The sequence below is a fragment of the Nipponia nippon genome, unplaced genomic scaffold (assembly GCF_047370975.1).
Source record: "Nipponia nippon isolate SJK-2023a ecotype South Korea unplaced genomic scaffold, ASM4737097v1 scaffold_3, whole genome shotgun sequence".
Lineage (NCBI taxonomy): Eukaryota > Metazoa > Chordata > Aves > Pelecaniformes > Threskiornithidae > Nipponia > Nipponia nippon.
Genome location: NW_028262347.1, coordinates 115,171,913 through 115,198,281, shown reverse-complemented (window position 1 = coordinate 115,198,281; position 26,369 = coordinate 115,171,913). Strand labels below are relative to the sequence as shown.

The following is a 26,369-nucleotide window of genomic DNA, read 5'->3' as shown; positions in this document are numbered from 1 at the left end:
TTCTTCTTTGAAAACCTTCGGGCCCTGTTTTTTAACTTAGAGCTCAATTCAGTCCGTGGCAGACTCCTGCTCCTGCCAGGTCACCTCTCAGAAGGAAGACGAACAGATGTACTGCGGCACTGGATTACATACACACAAGTGAAAACAGATTTAACAACAGCAACCTGATCCAGTTGTAGTAAGCAAATTTAAAAAACCCAGAACAAACAGAAATCGTTCATTACAGCCATGGCAAGATTACTGTGTGTTGTGCCTCTTACAGGGGATGACACATTTTGGAGGAGAGCGGGGGAAACATCAGAATATTTAAACACAGGCAACTTATCATAATGCAAAACTCTACAGCAGACTTGCTCAGGATCTTCTCATCGCAGGATCGAAGGGCACAAGAAGAACAAAGAGTCGGCTAAAGTGATACAAATGACCAAGATGGAAGAACACAACTCATTTCAGATACAGAAATGTTTAATGGCGTTAAAGTGCTACTTTAATGGGGACCATATGCTAACATTTAAACACAATTCCACTGCACTGCTAAATATGGTTGTCTTCATTTTTTTATTTTATTTTACCTCTTTTTGCCCAACCCTACCTAAAACAATAAAATAAAATCTAAAGGACTGAAATTAACAACCCATTCAAATCAGCAATAAGTTATGAATTTTATAAAGCATTTTTTCCTCTTTTTTTTTCTTAGTAATGAGGGGTAGTTAAATTACTTAAAGATATACAAAGTTTCAAACAATGCCATAGGTGAGGACTCTATTAAGGTTTTTAAAACTTGGAAAACAAAATAATCCTGGCCATTAAAAAGACAAAAATAAAAAAAGCAAAGCCCTCAAAGTGCAGGTTAGAATGCTCGTCTCCGAGAAAATTAGAAAACATTCGCTATAATAGCTCTTAACAGCACCTGCACAGATAAGATGGCAAGGCCCTTGGGAACAGGACGTGCAGTCAAAACGTTACGTTAACATGAGAGACGTGCTGAGCTTAACTAAGTTAACTACTGGACTGGAACTTCAAAAGTCAGCAAAGGGAATGATTCTAAAAAGAAAACCGAAGAAACCCCCACCAAACCTGGCCTCTTCCAGCTACCACAGCCTTCATCCATTGTGTGCATGGCAAAAAGCATCTTTTCATTTCATTGGGTCAAGTGCTTCATCAAAACAGAGATCTTTTCATGGCATAAATTCATATAAAAGACATCTAAGGTTTCATATGGACAAGCTCTAAAAAGACGCATCAGACTTGGGGTGTTTTCCCTCCCAACACATTTACAAATGTTTATCAAAAAATCTCTTCAAATAAAAAGGTCATAGTGGCTCAGTATCTGGGCATGACTCTCTGGAATATCACCTCTCCTATGTGCTGGTTTCTTTCTGTCCTCGGCTGATTGTGTGCCTGCGTATGAGCACGCATCTACCGGGAGATCTGCTGTCAGTGTCACAGCCTGAGGCATGACACAGCCCACGATGTGCTGGTAGATTACGAGTGTGTACCTCTTGCTTTAGCCACGCATCAGAGGTACTTGCTTTTTAAATGATGTCCAACAGAAAGCTGAGCTGAATGGTGTTCTCTCCTGAACATCTCTCTTTGCTGCCCCTCTCTCTCTGGGCACAGAATGAGACCTTAATCATTATCGCCATTGTTATTCCTAGGCTACATAAGCCTTCTTAGATTTCCTAGTACATTACAACAGCATTGGATTGTGATAAACTGTAGGACACGGTCCTTTTAGGACCACGAAAGCTCTTCAGAAGGGCCTAAACTAGGTTGTTCAACCTGAATGCAATATAAGAAATTCTGACATTTCTCAGATCTCGTGACAGAAAGAGAGGGATGAGTCTCTAGTATCCTCTTTCAAACAAATAAATTCAAAACAAAGTGTTTTACCACTAAGGTCTAGATCCAGGTCCCACAGAAACAAACGGATGTCACTGACTTCAAAGGGACTAGTGTTTGGTCTAACTTTTTGCCAGCAGGAGTTGGGATTGGTAACATGACCAAATGAACACATGTGGGTTTCTGTGGAGGCTTCCTTTACCCAAAGCGTTTTATATACAGGTCTCTCCAGGACTAGCTGTCAATATGTCATTTCTGAAAGAGGATACTGGCATCTAGGACCCAGTTTGATCACCCCAGTGAAATCATTCGCCCTGCACTGTTGTCTCACTTGGTTCTAGGAAGCAAACGAGAGCTTGACACTGGCGCTGGAGTAACCCTCGTCACTCCCAATACTCTGCAAGCTGCTGTGATCATCAATGTCACTGATGCTGGTTGTGCTGATATTGTCCACTTCTCCATGGGAGAACTCTGTGCTTTCAACGTCCACTTCAATCTCTTCTAAAAAGGAAAATGAGAGAAACACACACAGGTTAGCACCACAGACCCAACTGCTCCCTTGAAGCCAGCGAGCTGCTGGGACTCCCCCTGTCAGGGATGAAGCAGCAGTCTGGCAGGAAGACTTTCAGCGTTCTCCCTGGAACGGGATGGGCTGCGGACATGATTTATAAAAAGACTAGATACCAGCTTGGAGTTTTTCTTAGAGACTTGGCAAAGGGGTTTGACTCCTCCAGCATGCAGGCCACACTATCAGCATAGGTGGGCCACCCCACACACTAAACTTGTTCCTCTACCTTTTTCTTTGGAGCTCTACTACTCCAGTGTTGGAAACAAAAAGAAACAGATAAAACAGAGGACAACAGAGAAAATGGAGCATGAAGTTACCAGAAACGTGCTACTTGCTTGATATTACGTTGCCAAAGCCAGGACCACTCATATAGGGCATTATGATGCATTACCATGGGGATCTGGGTTACTCTCAGAGATGCTCAGTGGACTTCAGAACATAAATGTTATTTTTAAGAAAGACTTAGAAAGCAGAGATCTAGTTAACCAGATATCTTGGTTCCCATATCGTTTAGGAATTTCCAAAAGGATCTTTTTTTTTTTTTTTAAAAAACTACAGACTCACACCCAAACTACACAGCATCATTGGGTCTGTCAGTAAATATCAAACCATCTATTGTGCCTAAATATCTCTCCACAGCAGAGATATTTAAAAAAAGAAAACTATCTGAATTCAGTTAGCCATTCAGATCACCTCTATCCAGTTTTAACTGAGGAGATGGACAATATGGGCAGCTTGGGGGGAAAAAAAAAAGGGGGTGTGGGGGGTGTGTGTGTGTGTGTAGAATGACTCCAGAAATTTGAAGAGGCAATTTGCTTGGTTCTGTTTGCTTGGTTATACCATGGTAACTTGGTTATACCGTGGCCCAAATACAGAATGAGAAGCTGGATGATGCTTTGCAACATCCGTTCCAGTCCCACTAATATCATCTCAGATTTTCCTCTTTGTGCTGCTGAGAGATTCTGTAGACCAAAGAGCACAACGGATATCTCAACTTTACCATCAGGTATTTAGCTACCATCCTTCCTAACCAATGCTTTGGCATTTTAGAGAGCTTTTCAGAGAAACAGGTCACTTTAAATGCCACAGGAATCAGCTCAAGTTGACAATAACAACACTTCTTCCAGACTTAATTAGAACTCATGCAAAATATTAAACTCTTCCTATATGTGTGTGTGTGCGAGCAAAATCAGTAGCCTAAATACCAAAGGCCATGAGAAGGGGGTAGCTGAGAGATAAGAAATGGATGAATCTCATGCCCTTGCTTCGCAGAGTCCTGGGGATTCAGTGTTAGTTCAGCGACACCAACCTCGCTCCGAGTCTGAGCGATCTGAGGAAATGGTAGATCCAATGCTGTCCATTCGTATTCGCTCTATCTCCTGAGGACCCTGTAGTTGTTCCAGTCTTCTCTTTAGGAATCTTTGTTCCCGTTCCAGGTTCTCAAGCTGGTGTTGGCTTCTCCTCTCAGCCTCTTCAAGTTTCTGACATGATCAAATATGACTCAATAATTAGTTTCATCCTTTTCTCCTTCCCTCCCACCTCCACTGCTTTGCTTAGACCTTCCCAGGTCCCAGAAGGATTTAAGCTGCAAAAGAGCCCTGAACCAAGCTGCCTTGCAGTCTCCAAGAACAATGCCATCTCCTCACATCTTTTCCACCTCCCAGCTCCTAATAAATCATACACATCAGTATAAAAAGTCTCTGAGGACAGAGCCTCTCCAGGGGAAATTATTTGAATTGTAGTAGTTCGTGGGTCATTCCACATGGGTTCAGCCATTTGCATTACCAAATCTGTCCACGAAGGGGCCTCAATTCCCTTAACCAAACCAACTCGGGGTTTGTTATGATCCACGGTAACATAAAAACGTGCCCTGGGAGTTCTGTGTTCCTTGCTGCATCGTTTAGTAGGATTTCTCAGAAACAGTTTTCTATTCAGTAAGCGATTTGCATAATCTACTACAGATTTCTTTGATCACAGCTGGGAAATCTACCAGGGCACTGTTCTTTGTTTCCTACAACAAGCACATTGCATAAGGAGGAGTCATTTCAGGCTAACCCTGTCCCTTCGGCAGTGCTTTTTCTCCTTCACTACCCATCCTCCCTCCTGCTATCCTGACCTGCGACAAAGTATTTCAGCCTCTTCCAGATACTGACAATGCTGCATTTTTTTTTTTTTTCGTGTTTCGCTTTGCCAAAAGCGACTCTAGAAGAGCACAGGGCTAGCCAGCAGGTTCACACATACAACCCCAACAAGCCAACCCTCTCACACTCTTGTGGTTTGTGCTAATGCTTCGGCAGTGGAAACTCACTAGCACATCAGCAAAAAACTGCATTTCCCATCAAAATGCAGTCATTCAACAGCAGGTATGTTTTTCTGTAAAGAGATGCAGCTGTCAACGAACAATCACAATACAGAACAAGACCCCTGCTCTCCAAATCAATCATTTCCGTAGTTAACGGAGTTCATTATGGACTCTTCTAACAATGTGGCTTGTAGCAATGATAAATGATTAACCAAGGGGGCAAGGCTTGCCTTTTTTTTTTTTTTTTTTTTAAAAAGGTGTTAGTCGCCTTCAACAGAGTTACCTCTAGGCAGCAAGAGCGAGTGATTGAATTGCACTTCCCAACAGCCCAGACTGAAAGCAGCTGGGAAAAGCAGCTCTTACCTTGATATGTGCTTTGGCTTTGTTGAGCAGCCCAAGCGTCGTGTGCCTGGTGCAGTCTGGTCCTAGCGGTATCAGAACTTTTAAGCGTTCTAGACACAGGCGGAGGTGAGCTCGGCTGCAAGGGGAGAAGAGGAGGATCAGAGCTATGCTTTCAGAAAGGGACTGTCATTCTCTTCTCTACTTCCCTCCTACGAGGCAGTTTTCATGTTTCCCTCTTTCCACACATCCCAAGATTCCCCACAGGTACCAGGACAGACTGCCACTAAACTATTTACACTGCAAACATCAGCTGCTCACCAATACCAGCATTATTGTTAACCTCTGACAGATGCTGTTTATTTTCTTGCTGTCTGAACTGATAATCTGACTCATCTGGATGAACTTTGTGCAGGGGCAAGGCACACAGGCAAATGGTACAAGTATCTCGTGGGTTTCCTCTCTCTCAGCTATTTGCTGTCTGTTTTGCTGAGAAGAACTTTTGTGAAAGCAGTTTCGAATGACTGCTACCCCCTGCACACTTGTGCATTGCTGGATCTAAGCACTGTCTTTTTGCACAAAATTAAGATCAGTGAGAAAAATGGTCAGCCCCAAACCCCCAAATCCCTGCTGGCAGTTAAAGGAGCTGGAGGGATGGCAGTTCCCAAGAACTGCCCTCTTACTCCTTCCTGGGTCCAGGTCTGAAATGCTGCTGGGGGTGCAAGGTCTGTGGGAACAAGAGAACCCAAGACCTTCCCCTGGGCTGTCTTCTGACCTTGGCTCACGTCTACAAAGACAGGCTCAAGCACAACAGTGTTGCTGATGATATGAGCCATTTTCTGCAGAATATGGAAAGATCTTCTGGGGAAAATGGTTCAGGCAGCAGTGGCAAAGCACATCATCCTCGGGCTGCACAGGAAAACTGTTCCCGCTGTCTCCTACTCTGTATCACGTATGCAGGAATGAACAGCAGATTTATGGAAAACTATCAAGTGTGGGTTGCCTTTTTCCCCTCCTTCTCTCTTTCCCAGACATTAATGATTTATGTCCAAACTTGTCATCCCAATCAATAACACAATGACATCAGCTCCACCATTCACATGGAAGAAACACCGGTGTAAAAGAGTCCTGAAAGCCTACCCCACCCTCACAGCCAGCTCATGCACAAAGAAACTGAATCTTAGCCTGATCCATCTCAATGCAGGGGAAAGGGGAAAAAAAAAAAAAAGGAGAAAAAAAAAGAGCACGGACAGTTCATTTCCATTTGTTTTTCAAATTCACTATTGCGCCCAGTTTGAAAGGGGTGGGGGAGAGGAGTCTGTAATCAGGCAATTATGTCAGTGACAAGCAAGGATGATTAAGGGTGGAAGGGTCAGGGGTTTTGCTGATGAACTGTCAGCGCAGGGGAGTGTTCACTAGCGGTGCTGTAGCTGTGAGCTCCTTACTGTTTCTATTATAAATCTCGTTACAAAGGGTCCATCATTCTGTCTCAAGAACAGCCACAGGGCTGCATATGACCAGCAAGGGCCTTGAAGAACACGTGTTTTTCATTAAATATTAACAACTGGACGGGTGGGGAAAGGGTAATCATAATCCAAAAATCAAACTGAAAAAATAGTAATCACATCAATCTCATCTTTTACTTCTCAGCTTGCTCTAGGGCAAGCCCGCTGACATTAAACCCATATGACTGACATGGGGGAATTTCTTCTACCTGGAAGCCCATTTTCAACGTAGAGCTTGATCAACAGGAGTTGTGTGCACCTACTACAGGCGTTTGCCCAATATCCCATGATGACCTGTAGAGCCAGCAATGAAAAAGCATTGCTGGTTCACACTGGCACTATAGTTCACGTCATCCCACGGGAGACTGGACACTGCCTTCTTGCAGCTAGAGAAAGGAAGAGGCGGAGGATCTTGTGGTTAAAGACATTCTGGGTTTTGAACCCATTTTTAGCTATGCCACAGATTTGCTCAACAGCCACAGAGGCAAGTCACCGAGTCAGAGCTGTCAGAGCACAGCCATCAAGCTGCAGCACAGAGCAGCACGCCTCTCTTCACGGCGCGAGTACGAGCACCAGCCATACACTTCACCTACGCAATCAGCCCAAGTTATAAATGCAGCTCAAGCGGAGCTAAAGATGTGTGCACAGATCTGGGGGCTGAGGTTCCACCTAGCAGGGGACTTGCTACATAGCACCTGCTACAGGTAGGGACTGCAGACTCCCCCCTGCCTTGCTGGGCAAGGGCAGCTCCCAGCCCGTGCTGAAAACTGAATTATTTGTGCAACAGAAAACAAAAAGTTTGGGGAATCAACATCTAACCAGCATCAAACGTATCACAGTCCCCTCCTAAATGCAGAGAGAAATGGATGACGCATCTACAGCCTGAGCTTTGGGCTGAGTCTCAGCACTGGAGGTTTTACCAGGAACCGGGGAAGGCGCTGCACCAGGAACTGCGATTCCTGGAACCAGCCATCAGCTGCGGGCAGAAGCAAGCACTGGCTGGATTGCTGAGACAGCGGTTAAAAGGATGGCACTGATCTGCCACGTCAAAAGCTAGGTTATGTGCAGGCTCGATGAGATCAACTGTGTTAAGCACCTGAAAGCTATATGCAAAAATCCACCCAGGTAATAAAACCCTGGACACTGAAACACTTCCCGTTGTGCCCCAGGACCACGGTGGATCGAAGGTTACCATGTCCTGCAGGCCCTGACAAGGGCAGGGAGAGGACAAAGCAGTCAGAGGGTCTGTCCTCGTGAGGACGCTGGAAAAGCTGGCAGAAAGTTACCTCCCCAGCATGTGTGGCCCCAAAGGGGACATTCCCCCAGTTCTGGATCCCCACATTGGCTCCCGAAGCCCAGAAGATTGGCCCAGGCTCACGCAGACGGTTTTCCGAGAAGCCACTCCTGCCAGTGGCTCTGCTGGCCGGTCGCCAAAGGCCATGGGCTGCAGCAGGGGCGATGGCCTCTGCCGGCACACCAGGCATCAGGAGGGGACACCTGCCTGTGACACAGGGTGTGAGCGCGAGCCGATAAGCTCACGACGGCACACAGCGCGGCTCGGGCAGCGAGCATGCTGCAGGGGCAGGTGGCGTTGGCCAAGCTGAGGCAGGTTTGGAAGGGGTTTGACCAAAGCAATCACTTCTGTGCTGCTGTTGGATTTTCCCCTTATTTTGCACTCAGAGCTGAGCCACACTGAGTTTTGATGCCACTGCAAACGTAAGTGCATTGTATCTCCAACCACAGCCTAACCGAGGGAAATGCGCAAGGCTTTACCTTAGCATACAGCAGAGGGCCAGCCTCGGCGTCCAGGCTGGTGCAGACCGGGGACAGCCAGGCCCTTCAGCCCCAGCAGTCACCTCCCGCTGCTGGGGACGACACTGGCAGAGCTGCTCGGGAGCTCCCTGGCCCAGCACAGCTGGGATAGCAGAGAGCAACCAAGCCTGCAAACTGTCCTGGCACACGAGTGTGTTGCTTTCCTTCAGAGAGATCAAATCAAAGAGCTTCCCCAGCTCTCTCCCCTCCACAGTGTTCAATACCTTGCCTTTTTACTTTTAAAATCTAACCTGGTCACAGTCCCTGACCTCTCTCAACTTCCAACAACCCCAAGCAGACCACGAGGGGTTCTTAAACCACAGAGCACACAGGCAGGTCTGACACACTGATGAGTGGCTTCAGTAAAACCCAGAAATAAAACTCCAGAGCTCAAAAGCATCACAGCAAACTAGCTAAAAGAGCATTTCAGAGAGAAAGCAATCACAAACCTATTAGTCTTTCTTATCAAGTCCTGGAGCTGTACCTGGACTGCTGTAATCCCACGGGTCAGCCATGACATGGATGTCTTTTCCCCTTGTTTACCTGGACTCTGCTGCAACGTGGCTTTGACAACGCTGCAGGCTCTTGTATTCAATGAAAATACCAGCATTGTACAGGCTCCAGACGGAGCCAGACGGCTTTCCATGTAAACCACTGGATTATGCCAATATTTGACGCATCTGCCAATATCTAGAAAAACAAGTCTAAATGCCCATATTGTTATATAACAGAGAAACAACTTGGGCTTGGCGCGAAGGGCTGCTGCCTCTCGCTGCCTTGATCGCAGGGAAGACAGAGGATGACAGAAGGAGAGTTCCAGTTTCAGCTGAGGCTGAAGCCTTTGCATGCTAGCTGCAGGGGAGACGGGAGAAGCTGGAGCCCTTTCTCCTGCCTAAGTGGCCTTGGAAAACATCAGGCTCTCACAGCAGCATCCTGAGCACACGGTAGGTGCTGTATGTGCTGAAGAAGGAATCCATGGAGGATTTGAAAGGAGGAGGCTCTCCTCTTTCCCAGGGGATCAGCCTGGTGCCCCCCTCCTGCTCAGCCTGATAAGCAGGAAGACTCCTGTTTGAGACTCCCATGTGGGGCATCAGGGTTGCCAGAAAAGCAGCAAAGCACCCGAGAGGCTTTGGAAAACCAGAGCCTAGCATGCACCTCTTTGTCCCAAAGAGCTGAGGACAACCTTTTATCCTGTTCCACCTGGCAACTCTGGCTAGGACAGAGCCCCTCTGCTGCTTCTGCTTCCTCCCCTGTGTGGTGCCAGGAGAAGCCTAGAAGCAAGTTCCTCTGGGATGTGGAGGGCAAGCAGAACGAGGATGCCCTCCCTTCTCTGCCAGGAGCAGCTGTGGAAAAAGGCATGTCAGTCTCTAAACAGATGGGCCAGGAGACTGAAGCAGAAGAGGGGCGAGCAAGGCCAGCAGCCCCATAGCCTCCCAGCTAATCCACAACAAGCTATAGGTGGCTGCATGTGAAAGAAGGGGGTGCTGGCCCCTGAAATGGCAGCCCCACTGCTAGGGGCACATGCTGTTCTCCCCCCTTTCACTTTGTGCCTGCGCGAGAGCTTCTGACTGTATTTGGATTAGCTACTCCTACCCCCCCAGCTCCCCTCCGAGCCTGAGCCCCCAAGCCCTCCGTCCTGAGCCTCTGTCAGAGAGGAGCCTGGCCCTTGCTCTGTGCAGCCCCTCCTTGCACTTGGCTCTGCCTGGCTGCAGAGGGCTGTAATTTCACAGCCTGCTCTCCTCTCCAGCTTCCAATGACATCATCCACTCTGATTATATAAAGCACGGGGAGGAAGCCTTTATTTATGCGTGCTTTTTGCTCATAGCTTCAGCTGTCTCACTGTACAACACGCACCCAAATCCTACTGCAGGAACTGAGCTCCCTTTTGCACTGCAGTGCAGAAAAAGGTGCGGGTGCAAAAAACATTCCCCATTTCCTTCCCCCACTCCCCCGAGGACATTTTTGAGGGGTTTGTGTAGGAATCAACCTACCCCACCACTCTGCACCACAGCAAGCTGGGCACAAAGCCACCAGCCTCTTCCCTGCCTGGGGAGTCCCAAGAGAGCTGAGGGATCTGTGGTGGTGGCTCCAAGCCTTGCATCTGCTGGTCACTAAGGGGCTACACAGGGGCTAGAAACCTACCTACCTTCAACACCCGAGGAGCCCCCTGTGAAGGCCAGCCCAGGGCTGGAAGGCCACCAGCAGTTTCCCTCCCTGGGTCCTGGTGGGCCCAGCCAAACCCCTGTGCATCCCTGGCCGAGTGGGTGACCCCCCCCTGCTCGGGTCCATCCTCCTCTTGCAAACGTTGCAGCCATGGCTGTGGGTACGACGGTCAGGCAGCCATCCCTGGATGTGAACATCCCTGGAGAGACTGCAGCTTCTTTGCTAGGACAAGTTTTGGGTTTGTGGGGTTTTTTTCCAGCTCTCACCATGGGCAGAAGCGATGGAAACTGAGACAAGAAAAACTTTCTCTGCTGAGGAGTCAGTCGTGCACACTCACGTGCACACTCAGCTCTGAAGCAGCAGGTTTACCAGATTCAGCACTGTCCCCTAGTCAGACACTGCTGAATCAAGGCCTGAACATCTGCAAAACACACAGACAGACAGACACACACACACACTCTTCCCATCTTTAAAAGATCAAGCCTCCCTCCCAGCAGGAAATGACCAACTCGCCTCCAGCAGCATTTCAAAATGCTGAATTCTGATTTTTGTATGTTGAAAGAAGGGAGCATCTGAGGGGAAAGAAAAGCATTTCCCAGATATTTTTGTACTATGCTTGCAGGTCTATAGGGCTTGAATTCAACAGTGGATTTAAGCATGTGCTTAACATTAGGAATATGCTCAAGTTCCAATGAGGCTAAATCAGACACTTGATCTCCAAGAGATATTAAAAAAACAGAACCAAACCAAACAAGAACCACCAAAAGAACCAGCAGAAGGAAGACCCTAGCATGGAAAAGGACATTATCATCCTTCCCCTCTGCCCTCCTCCTCTTCCCTCTACACCGTTTCAAAGTCGAGTCTAATTTAACCCTGAAATTAGAAACTTTGTTTGGATTTCAGAGCTAAGAGATTGCTTAAAAAAAATCAGGAGGGATCACTGGTTAAAGAAAGCAATTTCTGGAGAAATGCAAGTGACCCCACATCAATAATTCATTGGATGAGAATGATTTTGAGATAAAAGTAACGAGAAACACATGCAAAAACCACAGGGCAGGGAAAACGGGGAAAAATATGGTTTCTTTCTAAAAGCAATTCACAGGTCAGAGACATGCTTATCTCTAACAGCCTCGTACGACGCGATGGTTTTTTCCTTACTCTTGTCTCTAACCCCCAGCCCAGCCCTCTCTGCAACGGTGTCTACCCCCTGCTTTACTGAACGCGCATCTTCAGCGAAGGAAGAGGTTTTGCCAAGCACCTGGATGGGGAACGGCGAGGCAGGCGGGCGCTGGGGGCGAGCCCGTGCCTTCCCTGCTGCAGAGCGTTATGCAATTGCTGCGAGCCCTCCAGCCACGCGCAATAAAGCTGCGGTGGCGCCCAGCCAGCCTGCAATAAACACACTCGCACCCGCTCACCCCAATTCCACAGGACACCAGAGATGAGACACATGTTGTAGAAGGAAATCTGGCTCAGAAATATGCAGTTAAAAGTTAATATTCTCCACCTGAGCTGTGAAATCATTCAGAACAAGCCTTGGCTTTCTGATTTTAAATCAGGTCTCTTCTCACGATTATTTATTTTCCTGCATTTGCTCCCAGTTGAAGGAGATACTTGCTCATCTGCCTCTTTGTTTCCAGTCAATTTCTACCGATGGCTCCCTGGCATGTAGGAGTATTTGTATTCCAAATGCTAATAAAAATGTACCATGAAAAAGTAATTGAAGAAAAAAAAAAAAGCCTTTAGATCTTTGCATTTTTTTAAGCCTTTCTATCGTTTCAAATAAACAAAGAAATGAAAATTTAGGACCGACAATAAAAAGACTTGACAGCGTATTATGAATAGGAATTTAAAGGAACAAAACAGTTCTATGGGCAACGTTTCCAGCCTGATCTTAACCATAGCAGATCTGTCTGCAAAAGTTAAAGATGAACATGCACCCAACTGTATTCTCAAATCAAGGGCAGATGAAAAACAAACCACAAATGAAGAGACTCATGATTAAACAATAGTAAGAACAGTAATAGTAATAAAAACAAAAAACCCAAGGCAAGGCAGCTTTTCAAAGTCACACAAATCGATGCACTTCTGCCTGGTGACAAGCTGCATAACAGGGAGATAACTGGTGGTACAGCGCTCAGGAAAGCAGCATCCTGATTCAAGCCCATAAGCAGAAATGAAATACAAACAGCAGGGTACTGATGCACTCTGCAACAGCAGCGTGTTGTCCAAAGGCCACCTCAGTCACAAAACCAAGACAAGGTACACTCGGAAAGGAAGCATCTCACCAAACAACTGAAAACACTTGGAAAAAATGGCCAGTTTTGTAGCACACAAACCCTTCTGCACATCGAACAGAAGCTACAAGCCTTAAGGTAAGCATAAAGCAAGGATTTTAACTTGAAATACACTGCCCACACTCTCCATTGTAAACCTTGAAAGAGGCTGTCCTACAAACCCTGCCCTGACTGTCCCCAAGCCCTGCACGGCCTTCCACCGCAGAGCCAACATATGGCCAAGCGCACCCCCACGGGCACACAGAAATTACTTCTACCCCCAACTCTCCTAGATGGGAAGACTCATCGCCGGTTTCAACTTTGGAAGAGCTTCAGGCTCTTGGCAAACAGAAGCTGCAAGACCAGCAAACCTCGTGCCAAGTGGTCTGTTGCCACCACTGGTCAGTTCCAACATGGGTCTTTCTAAGCTGCCAGTGCAGGAGGGAGCCATGCTCTCCCCACCTCTCTCTGTCACACAACTGTCAAGGTCTCTCCCTTTCCCGAGATCCCTCTAAGTATAAAACGGAATGTTATTGAGAGGACTCTCCTAATTTCATGACGATTTTGGAAGCAAACGAATTCCGTCAAGGCTTTCCAAAATCAAAAAAGAGGAACGGAGGGACAGAAGGAGGGGAAATCAGGCAGTCTCCAACCCCTTGGTGAAACATGGGGGATCTGGCCGAAAGATCTGGCTGTCCTGCAGGATGGGTGTCTCCTGGGCTGCAATATGGAGAGAAAATACACAATTTTGGCTATATCTCCTAAAGGTTGTTCAGTCTGTCCCCACTGTGCAGACATTCAGTGTAAATCACGTCCAGTGGGTGCAGGGGTTGGCCTACAAACACCTTGAGCTACGTGGACACATGGGAGAGCTTCCACTTCCCGGATTTAAGGCCACAGTACTGCAGACACGGCTGTGAACAGGACAATTCTGGAAGACTCGGGGGTCTTACTCTCATCTCAGAAGGCACTTCAGGGAGTAGGACTGCTCTCATCTCACACGGAGTCTCTATTACCTTCCTTGTCACTCTGACCAGCACGGCAAAGGCTGGACCTTTTGCTCCAGTCTGTTATCACCAGCCTTCATCCTTCGTCTTGCTCAGGTTTTTATTTCTATCCTCCTCTCCGACATTGTATTGCGAACACTTTGGAATGAGAATACAGCTGCCAAATGCACTGAGGTCTAAACAGGATCCTGTCACTGCACTCAGAAATCAAGCAGGTCCCAAACCATTAGACTAAAGCAACATTATGATTCTGAAGCTCGAGTGATATACCTGGGGCTATTTTTATTCACACAGTAACTTCTTGGTCTTTGGGTCCTTTTTGTTGTATATCTTTAAGTTTTCCTCTTTGAATTAGAGGGCAAGAATGCAGAAGCTTCATTTAAATGTATAAAATAATAAAAAAGAGAGACCATCTGTAATCCCATGACTTGCAAAACTAGGATGCTTAAAGGAATGGCAAAAACATTTGAATACTGATGCTCACAGTAATAAAAATGATACCATTTTGGAAGGTGCCTCCTCCAGAACGACCTCACAGCTGTTTGGTAACGTGTCTGTTCATCCTTTCCTAACCCCTTTGATCTTCAGAGGCACCAATGAGACAGGCTACTTCAACTCAGTAGAAAAAGATCAAATATAACAGCCTGTGCTTCACAATGAAAAGGTGATGAGAGCAGCATAGGTGGCCATCTGCCCAGCAGAGAAATGGAGTCAGTCAATGCCTGGCATTTTCTCTCACCCCTTCATCTTCATCCAGATCCAGCACCGAGCTCTGAGTGCCCGTTCATCAGTTTTTCTTCCCTCCTCCCCGCTCCTCTGTGGCTTTCTGCCTTTCTTTGAAAGCAATTTGGACAGTTGTTAAGAGATGTCAAATAGCAACAGATGCTCTGGAGTCTATTATTATTAATCAAAGTTAATCCCCCCTAAAATTATATATTGAGGATCTATTATTGATCTTGGCCATTAGCCATAAAGTATTTTAATCCCTGGTGAATATAATTAACTGAATTTTACTGTAGCACAATACACGATGTTACCAGCTAAACCCGTTTTAGGCTGAGCTGTGCTTACAACAGCATGCTAAACCCTATAGCCATCACAGGCCATAAATGCTCTACATCACATTCTCCACCTGACCTAAAAACACAGCCTAGTTGCTGCCGATATGGTCGCATCTAGATACCTCTTGCACAAGATCATTTGGCACCAACTTTTCAATCGTGCTCACTGCCCACCACGCAGGTATCGCAGTTCTGCTACCCTGGCAATAAGATACGGTTACAATCCTGCCTTTGACTATCAGGGAACATGCAAAGCAAGCCATAAACTTCACCGTGCAACCCAGGCCGGTTAATTATAAAGCCCCGACTAGCCCAGTCTAATAAAAACTCCATCTTTATTAAAAGGTGGTTAAAAATAGACCTGCTCTTTAAATAGCCAACAGTGTCCTGTGCCCTCGTTCTCTCTAATACCATTATAATTATCCTTCTAGGGATACACAGCGTGCTTACAGCCGCAAAGTCTGGCGACACTGCTCCAACCGCTCAGCATCCTCCTCCACGCCACCAACATGCCTGCAAAGCAGCTGTGCCATTCATCAGAAACCTGCCTCGCCGAAGAGGAGGCAGTAACCTGCTTTGCTGCGACCTACGGATTTTCAGCTTTACTGCTAGAATTAGGTCACCGGCAAGGATAGCCAAGATTTTCCAAACTCACCAGCTATTCTTGATTATTCTGTTCAGAGGCTTCCTGGCTAAGCACCATGCCTTTGAAAAGAAATGAGGCGGTATTTCAGGCTCCTGCAAGGTTTCTGCAGTCAGACACCAAGAACGGGGGATGCTCTTGCCCCATAATCCTTAACCGCCTCCAAAACTGCCAGGCAACGGGAAGAGCTCTCCAGTTCGGACCTACTACCATTGCGTCCTTGCAGCCTCTCAAGGAGAACTCAAAGATGGTGCACAACAGAAAAGAGATTAATTAGCAGGGACCCTTGAAGGCCACCTGCCTGCACTGACACTGGAAGAACCTGAGATATTAGGCAGCTTCTCAGCAGGCAGCCGGAGAGTGCCCCTGGACCACTCAACTGGATACAGCGGAAAAGATACCCAGGGTCCACAGGGTGTCATAGCAGTAAAGGCATAGACAGTACCTCAGATCAGAGCCTCTGTTTCTTCGTAATGCTACTGAAAGAGACCCTGGACTTTGGTGCCTACTAAATACAGTCAGGTTTTAAACTAGTAACGCTACTGACCAGTCAAAAGCAGCAACCACTTGCTTCATAAGATGGACCATCAATGAAAGAGTAAAGGATGCCACCAACTTGTTATTTGGAAAAACCTGTTTCCTGTTTTCAAAACAATGAGTGGGGAATATGCCGATATCAAGAATACATTCTGATCTGGTACTGTATGTTATTTTTGTCATTAACATAATTTTAAAGTTACACAGATAAGCTGTTACTACTAAAAGATATTTTTACTGTTCATTAAGATAGGACAGAATTTTTCTGCCCCGTACATTTCTTTTCTGAAGCGATATTCCAGTTTCCTCACCTCATGGAAGAAAATCATAATTCCTAATGAAAAAATATTCTAAGAATGTGACCATTTGGAATACTTGTTTACACAAAATCTTTTATGCCAGAAGGAAAGCATGTGCTCCTCATTTAGTACCTCTCCACACTGTCAGAAATATTTAAGAAGTCATCAAATATCTACTGTACCTTTCAGGTACAGAGGGCATACATCTGGAATAGAGGAAGCAGTGCATGTAATTTCACCTTGTAAAATTACTTTAAATTTAACCTCAAACTTCCCAGGAAAAAGGAAATACCAGCCAAGATCACTATTGGATGTATGTTTGGAAAAAAAAAACCCACTAGGAAGGAGAACTTGAGAGATCCTAGCACTATTTTTTCCTATTGGATGTGGATTTTTGCACACAAAGAACACTAATACTGTATTTCAAAAGTCTAGGAGTTAGCTAACATTAAGGGACAGTTTTAACTCAAGTTAACTATATATGTTACTCAGCAGGGGAACCTGAACAGAGAAGCACAGCTCCCAGCACCGTCACAGCAGATGAGTCACATCCTGATCTCATACATATGGAGGTACCAGGAAAAAAAAGAGATTTTGAAAGGAGGTACCAGATAGTGTGAAAACACACCTTGTTTCTGCTTAACTGGTGTGATATGCTAATACAAACTCATTGCCAATACAGTTCTTCCAAAGAGGAGCAGGGGTTATCACCCAGAAAATTAAAACAATGTGAACTTCAAGGCAAAAAAAGACCACCAACAAAACAACCCCCCTGTCCTGCCCTTTCCTTTTAACTACCCTTGACACCTTCCTTGCATTTTCTTTCTCTCCTCTGGGCATGCGTGAAGGCCAAGAGATGTAAGACTGCTCAAACCCCAAACACAGAAAAAGCATGAAGCCGGCCACTTGGAAACCATTTCCTTGGGCAGGAAGCAAGACAAAATGTATCCATAAGACCTGAAAATTGCTCGACTTTTTTCAGCTCAACTACAAAACTCTTAACCCTTCCAACAGGGCTCAAAAAGTCGTTATATTAAGCACAGGACATTCTACCCAGTGAACTCTTGATCAGCTGGAGAAGATCATTACAACCCCTGCCTGGGTCAGTAAGGACACAAATGGGTGCAATTCTAATTCCTCCAAACCAAGAACAGCTGTAGTTGAGTAAACTAAGATTTGTGGTAGGATTACCTCCCCTCGCTCTGTATTCTCCCAGCAGGAAAAGGGTTAGGATCCAACCTGGGAATAAACCAAACACTGAAAGGTTCATGGTTTGTTTTGGAAAGAAAAATAATAATAAAAAAAAAAAAAGGGAGAGGAGTGGGAACACGTAGTCTTCTAGTCTGGTGGAAACTCATTGCCATTTGCTCAACTATCAGGACAATATTAAGAAAACAACCACATGAGCTTACAGAAATACCTGCAGTGGCACTGCATTATAATAATCACAATCACACCCCTCCTCCCCTGTTATTTTGTAGCGCTTATGTCCTTCACAGAGACTCACGAATTTAGGCAAGATAAATCACTGCTTTATGGTCAGATATTTTCTATACAGAATCCCACCCTGGGGTCACTCCTTGTTGGTTTCAAAAATCACTGGTGTTAAAAATAATAATTAAAAAACAAGAAAAAGAAAACCAAAAAAAATTTTCACTACAAACCATTCACCAGGGGAGTGGCTGCGGTGGGTCTCCTCGTCAGGAGAGCCAAATGGCAAGCCAGAAGCACAGATTTCTTGACTTTCCCAGTGCTCTGCTAGCCAGGAGCTTGCAGAGTTTGCATACGCTTTCAGGAAGGGTAAAGCAGCAACCAAAGAGAGCTGACATTTCAACTCTCCCCACAAGCAGGAAAGGGTTATGCAGCAGACAAGACCTTTAAGTGAGAGCCAGGAGACCTGTCTGCAGACAGCTTGCATGACCTCAGGTAAATCCCATGAGGAACTGAAGCACGCACCGCTCATCCACAAAATGGAGCTAATCCTAATGCCTTCACGGAGTACTGCACAGCTAAATCCACCCTTGGTTTTCAGGTGCTCATGCAGCTCAGCAATGACACTGGTATGTGAAGTGCCTAGAGAGCAGGACACTTGGGAAGCTAATTCATTCAGCTTTCTCTGCTAGTTAACAATGCCCAGAGTACAAGATCACCACGTTTCTCAAAATGGATCAATAACCCCTCACTGCTCTCCCCCATAGGTGCAGTAAAAACTATCTGAGGTTCCTTCTGACCACTGTCCCAAGAAATTCCCAAGATGGAATTTCAGCAAAGTTCAAAGGAGTTTAGTTGGAAGCAAGACCACAAGATGAAGGCTGTACTGTTGACTTTGCAATCAAGCAGTCATAAAACTTTTTATTTCTTTAAAACATTTAGTTTCTCATGTTCTACTGTTAATCTGATGTGTCCAAAAGATTATGATTTAGGACCCATTAAAAAAAAAAAAAATACACCAGAGTGCCTCAGACATTGATTAAAAAAAGCAAACAAACATCTACATAGGACACTTCTCCCCCTTTCTGTTTTTTTAAACACATAGGTTACACTGGTTTATACAGTGGTTTTATGTGGGGGACAGAAACACTTCACTCCGGGTGCTGGGATCGAGTCACAGAACATCACCAGAACTGCAGCAGAGATTACAAGAGCTGGCAAGATGAACGATATTTTTCACTTCAAATAACAGAATAGTTTTAACAAATGCTCCTTTAAAAAGAAAAGCCTTTAAGAAATTAATTCCGTTTGCTTTCCCTGGATGGCTGAGGGGAAGCGCAAGGCAGCGCTGTCTGCACAGACCTGAGAGCCAGCTTGGGGGGCTTACGGGAGTCCCCTACTTCTGCGCAACAGCTTTCTGCTCCAGCTACTGCTAACCATTTACAATGTGCTCAACCCACAGTCTAACCCCCTTCCCACTCTGCTCTTTCCCCACCCCATGTATTTTTCTCAGAGATGACTAAAAAAAAAAAACAAACACAACTCAAAGAAACTCCAAGAGACACTCATGACTGCAGAGGGCCTTTGCGTATTTTCCTGAAGTATATGACACCAGATATAAGATTTCTCTTCTTCTCCTCCTTTGCAATCCCTTTGCTGAAACGCATCCCCCTATGTGCTTTTTCCAGTGGACATCAAGCCCGTAAGCTGCTTTTCCAAGCGAAGAAAAGTTTAAAAGAGGTCACGCCACAGAGAACAGGCTCTGCGCATTTCCGAAGAGGGTCACATTACGTAGAATATCCACTGGAGACAAAGCGTTCCCATCCGGTTTCCCACTTCTTTTGGCATCAAAGTTGCTTTTCTGGGTAGGTGAAGTAGCAATTGGGAAAAGGAAAGATGGCTATTTTTCCCCTCCCCATTTCTTTACCTCAGCCAGAATTCCTCAGCATACTTCTGGGGTCTAACAGAGTGATTCTCGCTATGAAAGCATTTGGGACTCTCCCCTTCACACACACAGAGGCACTCAACTTTGGACGGCTTTTCTTCTCCCCCAGCACAACACTGAAATAATTTTCTTCGTAGTTACACATTAGGAAAAAACTTTCTAGCGGTAACAACAGTTAATCAGGGCAATAGGTTGCACTGCCTCCCTGGGCAATCCTGCTGTCAAAGGCTTTTAAGGCCACGCTAGATTGGCAACTGTCAGGAAAGGTTTAGACAGAGCTTATCCTGCCTTGAGGCGAGGGGGACAGACCAAATGAGCGCTGCAGGCCCCTCTCAGCCCATCTTTGAGAGCTTCACAAAACACCACCCAAGTCTGAAGAGTGCAGTTTCTTGCCCTCCTTTAGGCACAGAGCCCAAGGCAGCGGCAAGGGCAGTGTGCTGAGTCTCTGGAAAGCAAAGGGGAATTTTGCCTCTCAGATATGACACTGGTGACAGAGCGAGAGATCTGCTCTGGAGTGGCAGCTGTAGCTGCTGCGTGCAGCTGGGAAAGGGCAGTAATGCTACGTGCATGGGAGCAGTAAAGCAAAGTAAAAGGGAGGATCCTGAGGCATCTGCAAGGCACAGTCTCACTACCAGAAGGAGACAATCCTCTGCCCTGCAGGTTGGCGAGGGAAGGACAGGAGCAAAGCAAACAACAGGAGGGGCTGCAGGAAGAGGAACCCCCGCCCCAAGCCACTCAAACCAGTTACACTCCAGTCACTCCAGTGAGCTTCTCTGTATGCAGTTATGCAGCTGCAAACATGGAAAAGAGCAGCCAGATCTGAGGAGCACCAGGATCCAGTCTATGAGAAACACTGGAAACAAACACAGATCAAAGGGAAACACCAGGCTGTATACACAGCTGGGGCTGTCTTCCCCTGTTAAAAAGAGATGGGCACGTAGATTTTAACTGCAAGCTCTTTGTGTGTGCTTGCACGTAACTGTGTGCATCTGTGCAAATGCGAGTGCTCACCCCACATTTGGCCTCTTGACATTACCAAAGTGCAGCTAATGAATGGTATTTTCCAAGCTGTGTGGAAGATTCCCATACGGCTGGGTGAAATCAGACTGGGCAACCCACAACTCAACCCACCCCAGGGAGTAAGGCCAAATAGGTGGGAATGAAAGACATGGGGATACAAAGCAACTTCTTTTTAACCTCTGATTTCCACATTAAACCTGCTACGCAGCTCCCCCTTTCAGAATAACTCATATGAAGAATTTCTCTGAGTTTCCAGAAGAGGCAGAACACTTCCCATTTAAGGGCTGGACTTTGGTCATGTGAATTTACAGTGAATTACCCCAAGCGTTCAACAGGTTGTGTCTTTAGAGTAGCATTGTAAAGTCCCTCCTGGGAGGAAAACATGGAGGACACATCACCCAGAACTTCCTCAAGGTCTGGGATAGCTGGAGCAATCCCTCCTGCACAATCCAGCTCGGAGCAGAAAGAGCAGAGGAATGAACTGCGGTAGGAGATGGAAATGCTGGCAGCCGCCTGTTCTCAGGTCCTGAGACACTCTTGGTTGACCAGGCTCTTCTTCAAGGCTGGGGACAGCCACAGCGAGCTCCTCAGGGCTGATCTCACCTCTGAACTCTTCTGTTCTGTTTCTTTTCTCTCCTGGGCTGCTCACAGGGAGATCTACCCATACACAAATAAGCAGCAGCAAAATCAAGCCTGGCATCAACTTCCTTTTCCTTTCCACATATCCCCCCGATGGGCGTGTGGCTTTGCCAGCTTTCATGCTTGTAGAAGGGTCTGTGCCCTTTCTCTGCAAAGACACCTGCTTATTCACATGAAGAGTGGCATCTATCTAATGCCCTCCTCTTGCTGTTGCATTATTCGCTGTCCTGGACGGTAAACTGTTTGGTGTAGGAACCCTTGGCACCGCTCTCCAAATGACCAGGCACAACTACAGCACTGTAGAGACAACCAAGGGGAGCGACAAGGGCCCAAGTGAAGGAGCAAGTATTCATCTGAGAGTCATTAAGAGCTGTGCTCCTAAATGATTCAGATGCTTTTAGATATTCCACCCTAGCTCAGCAAACAGTCAACGCAGAGACAGCAGGCTGCACTTGACTTTACAAGCATGACTAAGTTTTGTGCAGCTGTTTACTACCTACTATGATAAAAACCACACCCTTATCATAGGAACTGTTATCAGCCTGGACCATGCGTGAACCCGCTGATACCATTCACAGAGTCTGTTTCTATGAAAGTAACACTGCATTTCAAGCTCACGTCCTGTTTCCACTGGAGGTTTCAACGCGTAAGCTTTTTTGTATCAATTTCTGTTATGCCTCCTTCTTTCCCTCAGCCCCTCCTGGGCAGAAACCCTTGCACAGGCAGTCACAAGATCACTATGCAACTGCTGCATCCCCTTTCCTGCCTCACCTTCTACGAACTGAACATGCTCATTTGCTAAATCTCCCATTCACAGCAATGCCTTCTTCATCGGGGGTTGAGCTAGATGATCTTTAAAGGTCCCTTCCAACCCAAACCATTCTATAATCTTGAATCTTAAGGTACTCTACTTAAACCCCTGGGCAAAAAAGTAAGAGCAAAAAGCATCCATCCTTTGCAGAAGCTTTTAATTTTTCCCTAAATAAGTCATGTTGCTTTATGAATGCACTCTCAAAGGTAAATAATTAACAGGCAAAGAGGGACAGAAAATCTTATTACACAGCTAATGGGAAGTAATGCTCAGGCAGCAGTGTACACATAAAGGATACCTTCAAAAGACAGACCTTAATTTTTTTTAGTGGAACATCGGGCAGAAGACCTGACTCATCCCACTGCTCTGGGATCCAGGGATTCCTCTGTGTTCCTCCAGACTCGGATGAGTCCAAAACCTTTATATGAGATTCAGCCTGCACCTGACAGACTCAGGCGCCACCTCTGAACAAGGGGATACTCCGATTTTGCAAAGACACTGTGAGGATGTACCAAAGCGGAAACACAAAGAGCACTAGGCAGAGATGATCTGTATTTCTACGCAAATTCAAACTCCCAAGGCACACAGAAAGGCAGGCAGGTAGATGAGACCAACTACCGCTACGTTCTGCCATGGCCCTGACTTAGCCCTGTCGACAATACCCAGTGGTTTCATGGGAGAATTCCTGACTCTTGCTTGCACATTGCCCATTTAATCATTTTATGGTTGTCACATGCGCTGGCTGGGAGGAAACCTGCCTGGTCTGTTTGCCCACAGCGATGCAAACTGCTCAGGGTGACCAGCACCGTTTGCAGCCAAGCAACAACCAAAGCCACTGCGAGATGAAGCTCCTCGCTTTATTTCCCAGGCAAGGCTACGAACGCCTGTTACACGTTTGCGCTACCCACCACAGCGCCCAAAACAAAGGGCTAGACCATGCTGCGCCTAGCCCCACCAGCCACCCACAGCGGCAAAGGTACCTTCGCTTTGTGCCCCTCTTCTGTTCTCCGATGGGAGAAGGCGCGAGGGCAGCAAGGCAGTGTCATGCAGCAACTCCTGGCCCTGGGCAACGCTGACAGGGAGAACACCGAGGGGGACACAGGGAGTGAGGATGAAGTTCTGAAGGAAGCAGAGGTGGGAAAGGGGAAGCTTTTGTGAAGGAGAGAAAAAGCAAGCAACCAGCTGGAGATGTGGATCAAAGAAGCAAAGGAGCAGGTTCATGCAAACTTATTCCCACATGCCCATTACTCCAGGCACCGGATCCATGTGTGTTTCTGCTCCTCACCTGTTAAATGGGGGTGTCTGACTCTTCCCACCCTTCCTTGGCTTATCATAAAGTTATAGGTTCTCAAAGTTGTGATACTTCGGTAAAAATGGGTCACATACAGAAAGGAGAATGAGAAAGTTTCTTACCTACATTTCCTATCCCATGCTGCATTTCCTTTGGTTTATCACAAGCCTGCATGGGTTACGTTACTCTAGTACCCTCAACACACGTACCAGATATAAATCAGCACACACAACTCCAGCCTCTGCCCCATGAGTACAAAGTCCTAAAACTTGTAGTTAACAGGTAATCTGTCTCAAAAATTATATTCTTATTACCTCATCTTCTCTAAGGCAGCAACTCCCCAAGTGGCTTTTAGCTAGTAATGTTTTCAGGCCCACGAGCAATATTAGTCACTTGAACAAGGAAAGTTGTTGCAACAGAATTTCTGGCTCTGGGTACTTCAACAAACAGCACCCCAGGAAAAAAAAAGACAAAAAAAAAATCCTGCAAAGTCTCCAGAGATGCATTTGGGAGAGAGATGGGAAGTACAGAGCCCTGACACAGCTGAAAACTGAGCCAGGAAAGCTGAATGCTTGACTTCCTACCTGGGGCTGGATTCTTCCCTAGTCCAAGCTCACTGATCAGAGGGGATTTGAACGGTCCTTATTTTTTTCAGGACAGCCATAAACATACAGAACCGGAGAGCGGTCAGCCTGAGAGAAAACTGCAGCAATACACCCAAGTAGAAATTCAAGGATGAAAGTTTGGGAAGAGATTCAGGAACCAAAGCTGGCAATGATGCACTCCAAATCAGATACCATCTAAGTACATAGGACTGCTTTCATTACACATCCACAGCAGCTACCAGACCTCCTTCTGGCTCCCTGAAAGCAGTAAATAACCAGTAACGCACCATTTGATACCTCTTCTATTCACTGCTCTGGAAATCTTAAATACAGGATGCTGAATGCAAGAACACAGCCAGAAAGTGGGGAGACCTCACTGCAGAGCATGTTTCTTTCTAAGATGGGGGTTTCCTCTGAAGTCTCCCTTGTGGGAGGCAAGACGATGAAAGGATTCTCAGCGTCCCGCCATTATGCCAAGGCCAAGCAGATCGCGCTGACATTTCTTTCTGCGCTATGGGAGGAAAACACATCATGAAGTGCCCCTAAAACACATCTTAGTTGAGAAGTGTTTTATGATAAATATCTCTTTCTGAAAACTGGCTTATAACAGTGATTTTGTTGTGCAACATTGTTGAAACAAAACCATTTTGCTTTGCAACAGTTTATCCAAAATAGTAGTATTGTTCTTTTTCCTCTTCCTTCTCCAACTACTATTAGATTCATAGGGGAGGTACAGAGATCTAGCAGCAGAAAAGAAGGCAGGCATCCCTTCATTCTTCACTGCATCACTTTGAATAAAATGTAAAAAAAAAAAAAATCACATTGAAACTAGAAATTCCAATATGAGCAGTACTGAAGGACTTCCAACAAAATGAGGATCATTTTGTTTCCTTCAAATTTTGGCATGGAGACTAACTGTCCCTTTTCAGCAGCTTTGCTCAGAGTTCAAAATGTTCTGCTGCCCAGCCAACACGAACCAAAGCCTTCGCAGACTTTCAACTGTGGGTGAATCGAAACGCTGTTTCTGCACAAGGAGGCACCTCGCACGAACAAGCGTGATGGTCAGCAAAAGAGACCAGATCATAGCTTTACAGCATCTGACTGGTGAGTTCCCGGAGCAATGCAAAAGAATAACCACAACATAGCAAAGGCAGACTGACACTAAGCAACAACAGCTGAGCCTGAATGTATCCAGAAAGAACATCTCTCCGATAGCCTTACTTCACAAACTAGCGACTTCACTCTCTCCAAATTAAGCAAAATCAGGCACAGCAGTGTAATAGCTATCCAGATCTCCTAGAGGAACATGTTTCAGCTCTGCTGACAATTGTTAGTCCCAGCTGAAAATGCAGGCATCTGTCTTCCAAGCGACAGTCGAAGACAGCTAGCTACCTCCAGCTCTTATTCCACACTGGCCACGGAGACAGGAGGGTTTAGCTGCAGTTCCCACAAGGAGCAAGTTGGATCACTGCATGCTCTGACCTTTGGATGTGTCAAAGAAAGCTGCATGCTCAGCTGTGTTGGCCATGGTTTGACTGCTGCAGGGAACATCACAGGTTCCAAGTTTTATTAATGAGGAAAACAGTATGTACTGTCAACGTTTGCTACATGAAGTTAACATGAAAACAAAGCCCACTCCAGAGAACAAATGAAATTTACTGGATTAGTTTCTTGTTCCAGCTGTCCTGATAAACAGCATTGAACTCAACACCACATTGATTAGTTGGTTCAAGACAAACACTGATCAGATTGCCTTGGCAAGTATGTATAGCACTACAAAAGCACAATCATCCATGTCTATTCAGAGTAGCAAGGATTCACTATACTTTCATTCCCCTTCCCTCTATCTTTCCCAGCCTAGACAGCATGTCTGCACTATTTAGTACCAGAACTATTTAAATGCCCTATGTTAAATGCTTCCCCTCCTTCTTCTCTTGCATTTTGCTAACAGACACACTCAAGCCCCTGTCCTAGAGAAACAGAACCAAACTCTGCGATTTCTGTGGAGCCTCAGAAGGCCCCACGTTTCACTGCAAGCTGACCCAGGTCATGGTTTTCTCCTTTATCTCATCTGCTACCTCAAACATGCAACCTAGCATAACAGTCAGCTCTGCGTGAGAAACCGTTTTGGAGAAACACTCTGCAATAAACAGTCTCTCACGTTAAAGAGAGAATGGGTGGGGAATCACAGAAGATAGATGGGGGATCCTGGTAAGAGTCAGAAAGGCTAAAAAAGAGAGTACTTGATCATTGCTATGCGTCTGTCTTCTTCAGTT

The 26,369-nt window shown here is 46.0% G+C and overlaps 1 protein-coding gene across 11 annotated transcripts in view; it reads right to left on the bottom strand.

The window, feature by feature from the left end:
* Window positions 1-539: 539 nt before the first annotated feature.
* Window positions 540-26,369, bottom strand: part of MXI1 (MAX interactor 1, dimerization protein) — a 57,398-nt gene continuing 31,568 nt past the window's right edge. For 3 of the 11 annotated variants that reach the window (XM_087765825.1, XM_087765826.1, XM_087765824.1), the window contains exons 4-8: window positions 17,543-17,590; window positions 14,551-14,641; window positions 5,076-5,190; window positions 3,720-3,891; window positions 540-2,343 (exon numbers count right to left, since the gene is read on the bottom strand). In XM_087765825.1, coding sequence (XP_087621951.1) covers window positions 2,180-2,343; window positions 3,720-3,891; window positions 5,076-5,190; window positions 14,551-14,641; window positions 17,543-17,590 — 590 coding nt within the window. In that variant the 3' untranslated portion in view covers window positions 540-2,179. Of the gene's footprint in view, window positions 2,344-3,719; window positions 3,892-5,075; window positions 5,191-14,550; window positions 14,646-17,542; window positions 17,591-26,369 lie in introns of all 11 variants that reach the window. The other 8 variants (XM_087765821.1, XM_087765820.1, XM_087765828.1 and 5 more) reach the window with 4 other exon arrangements.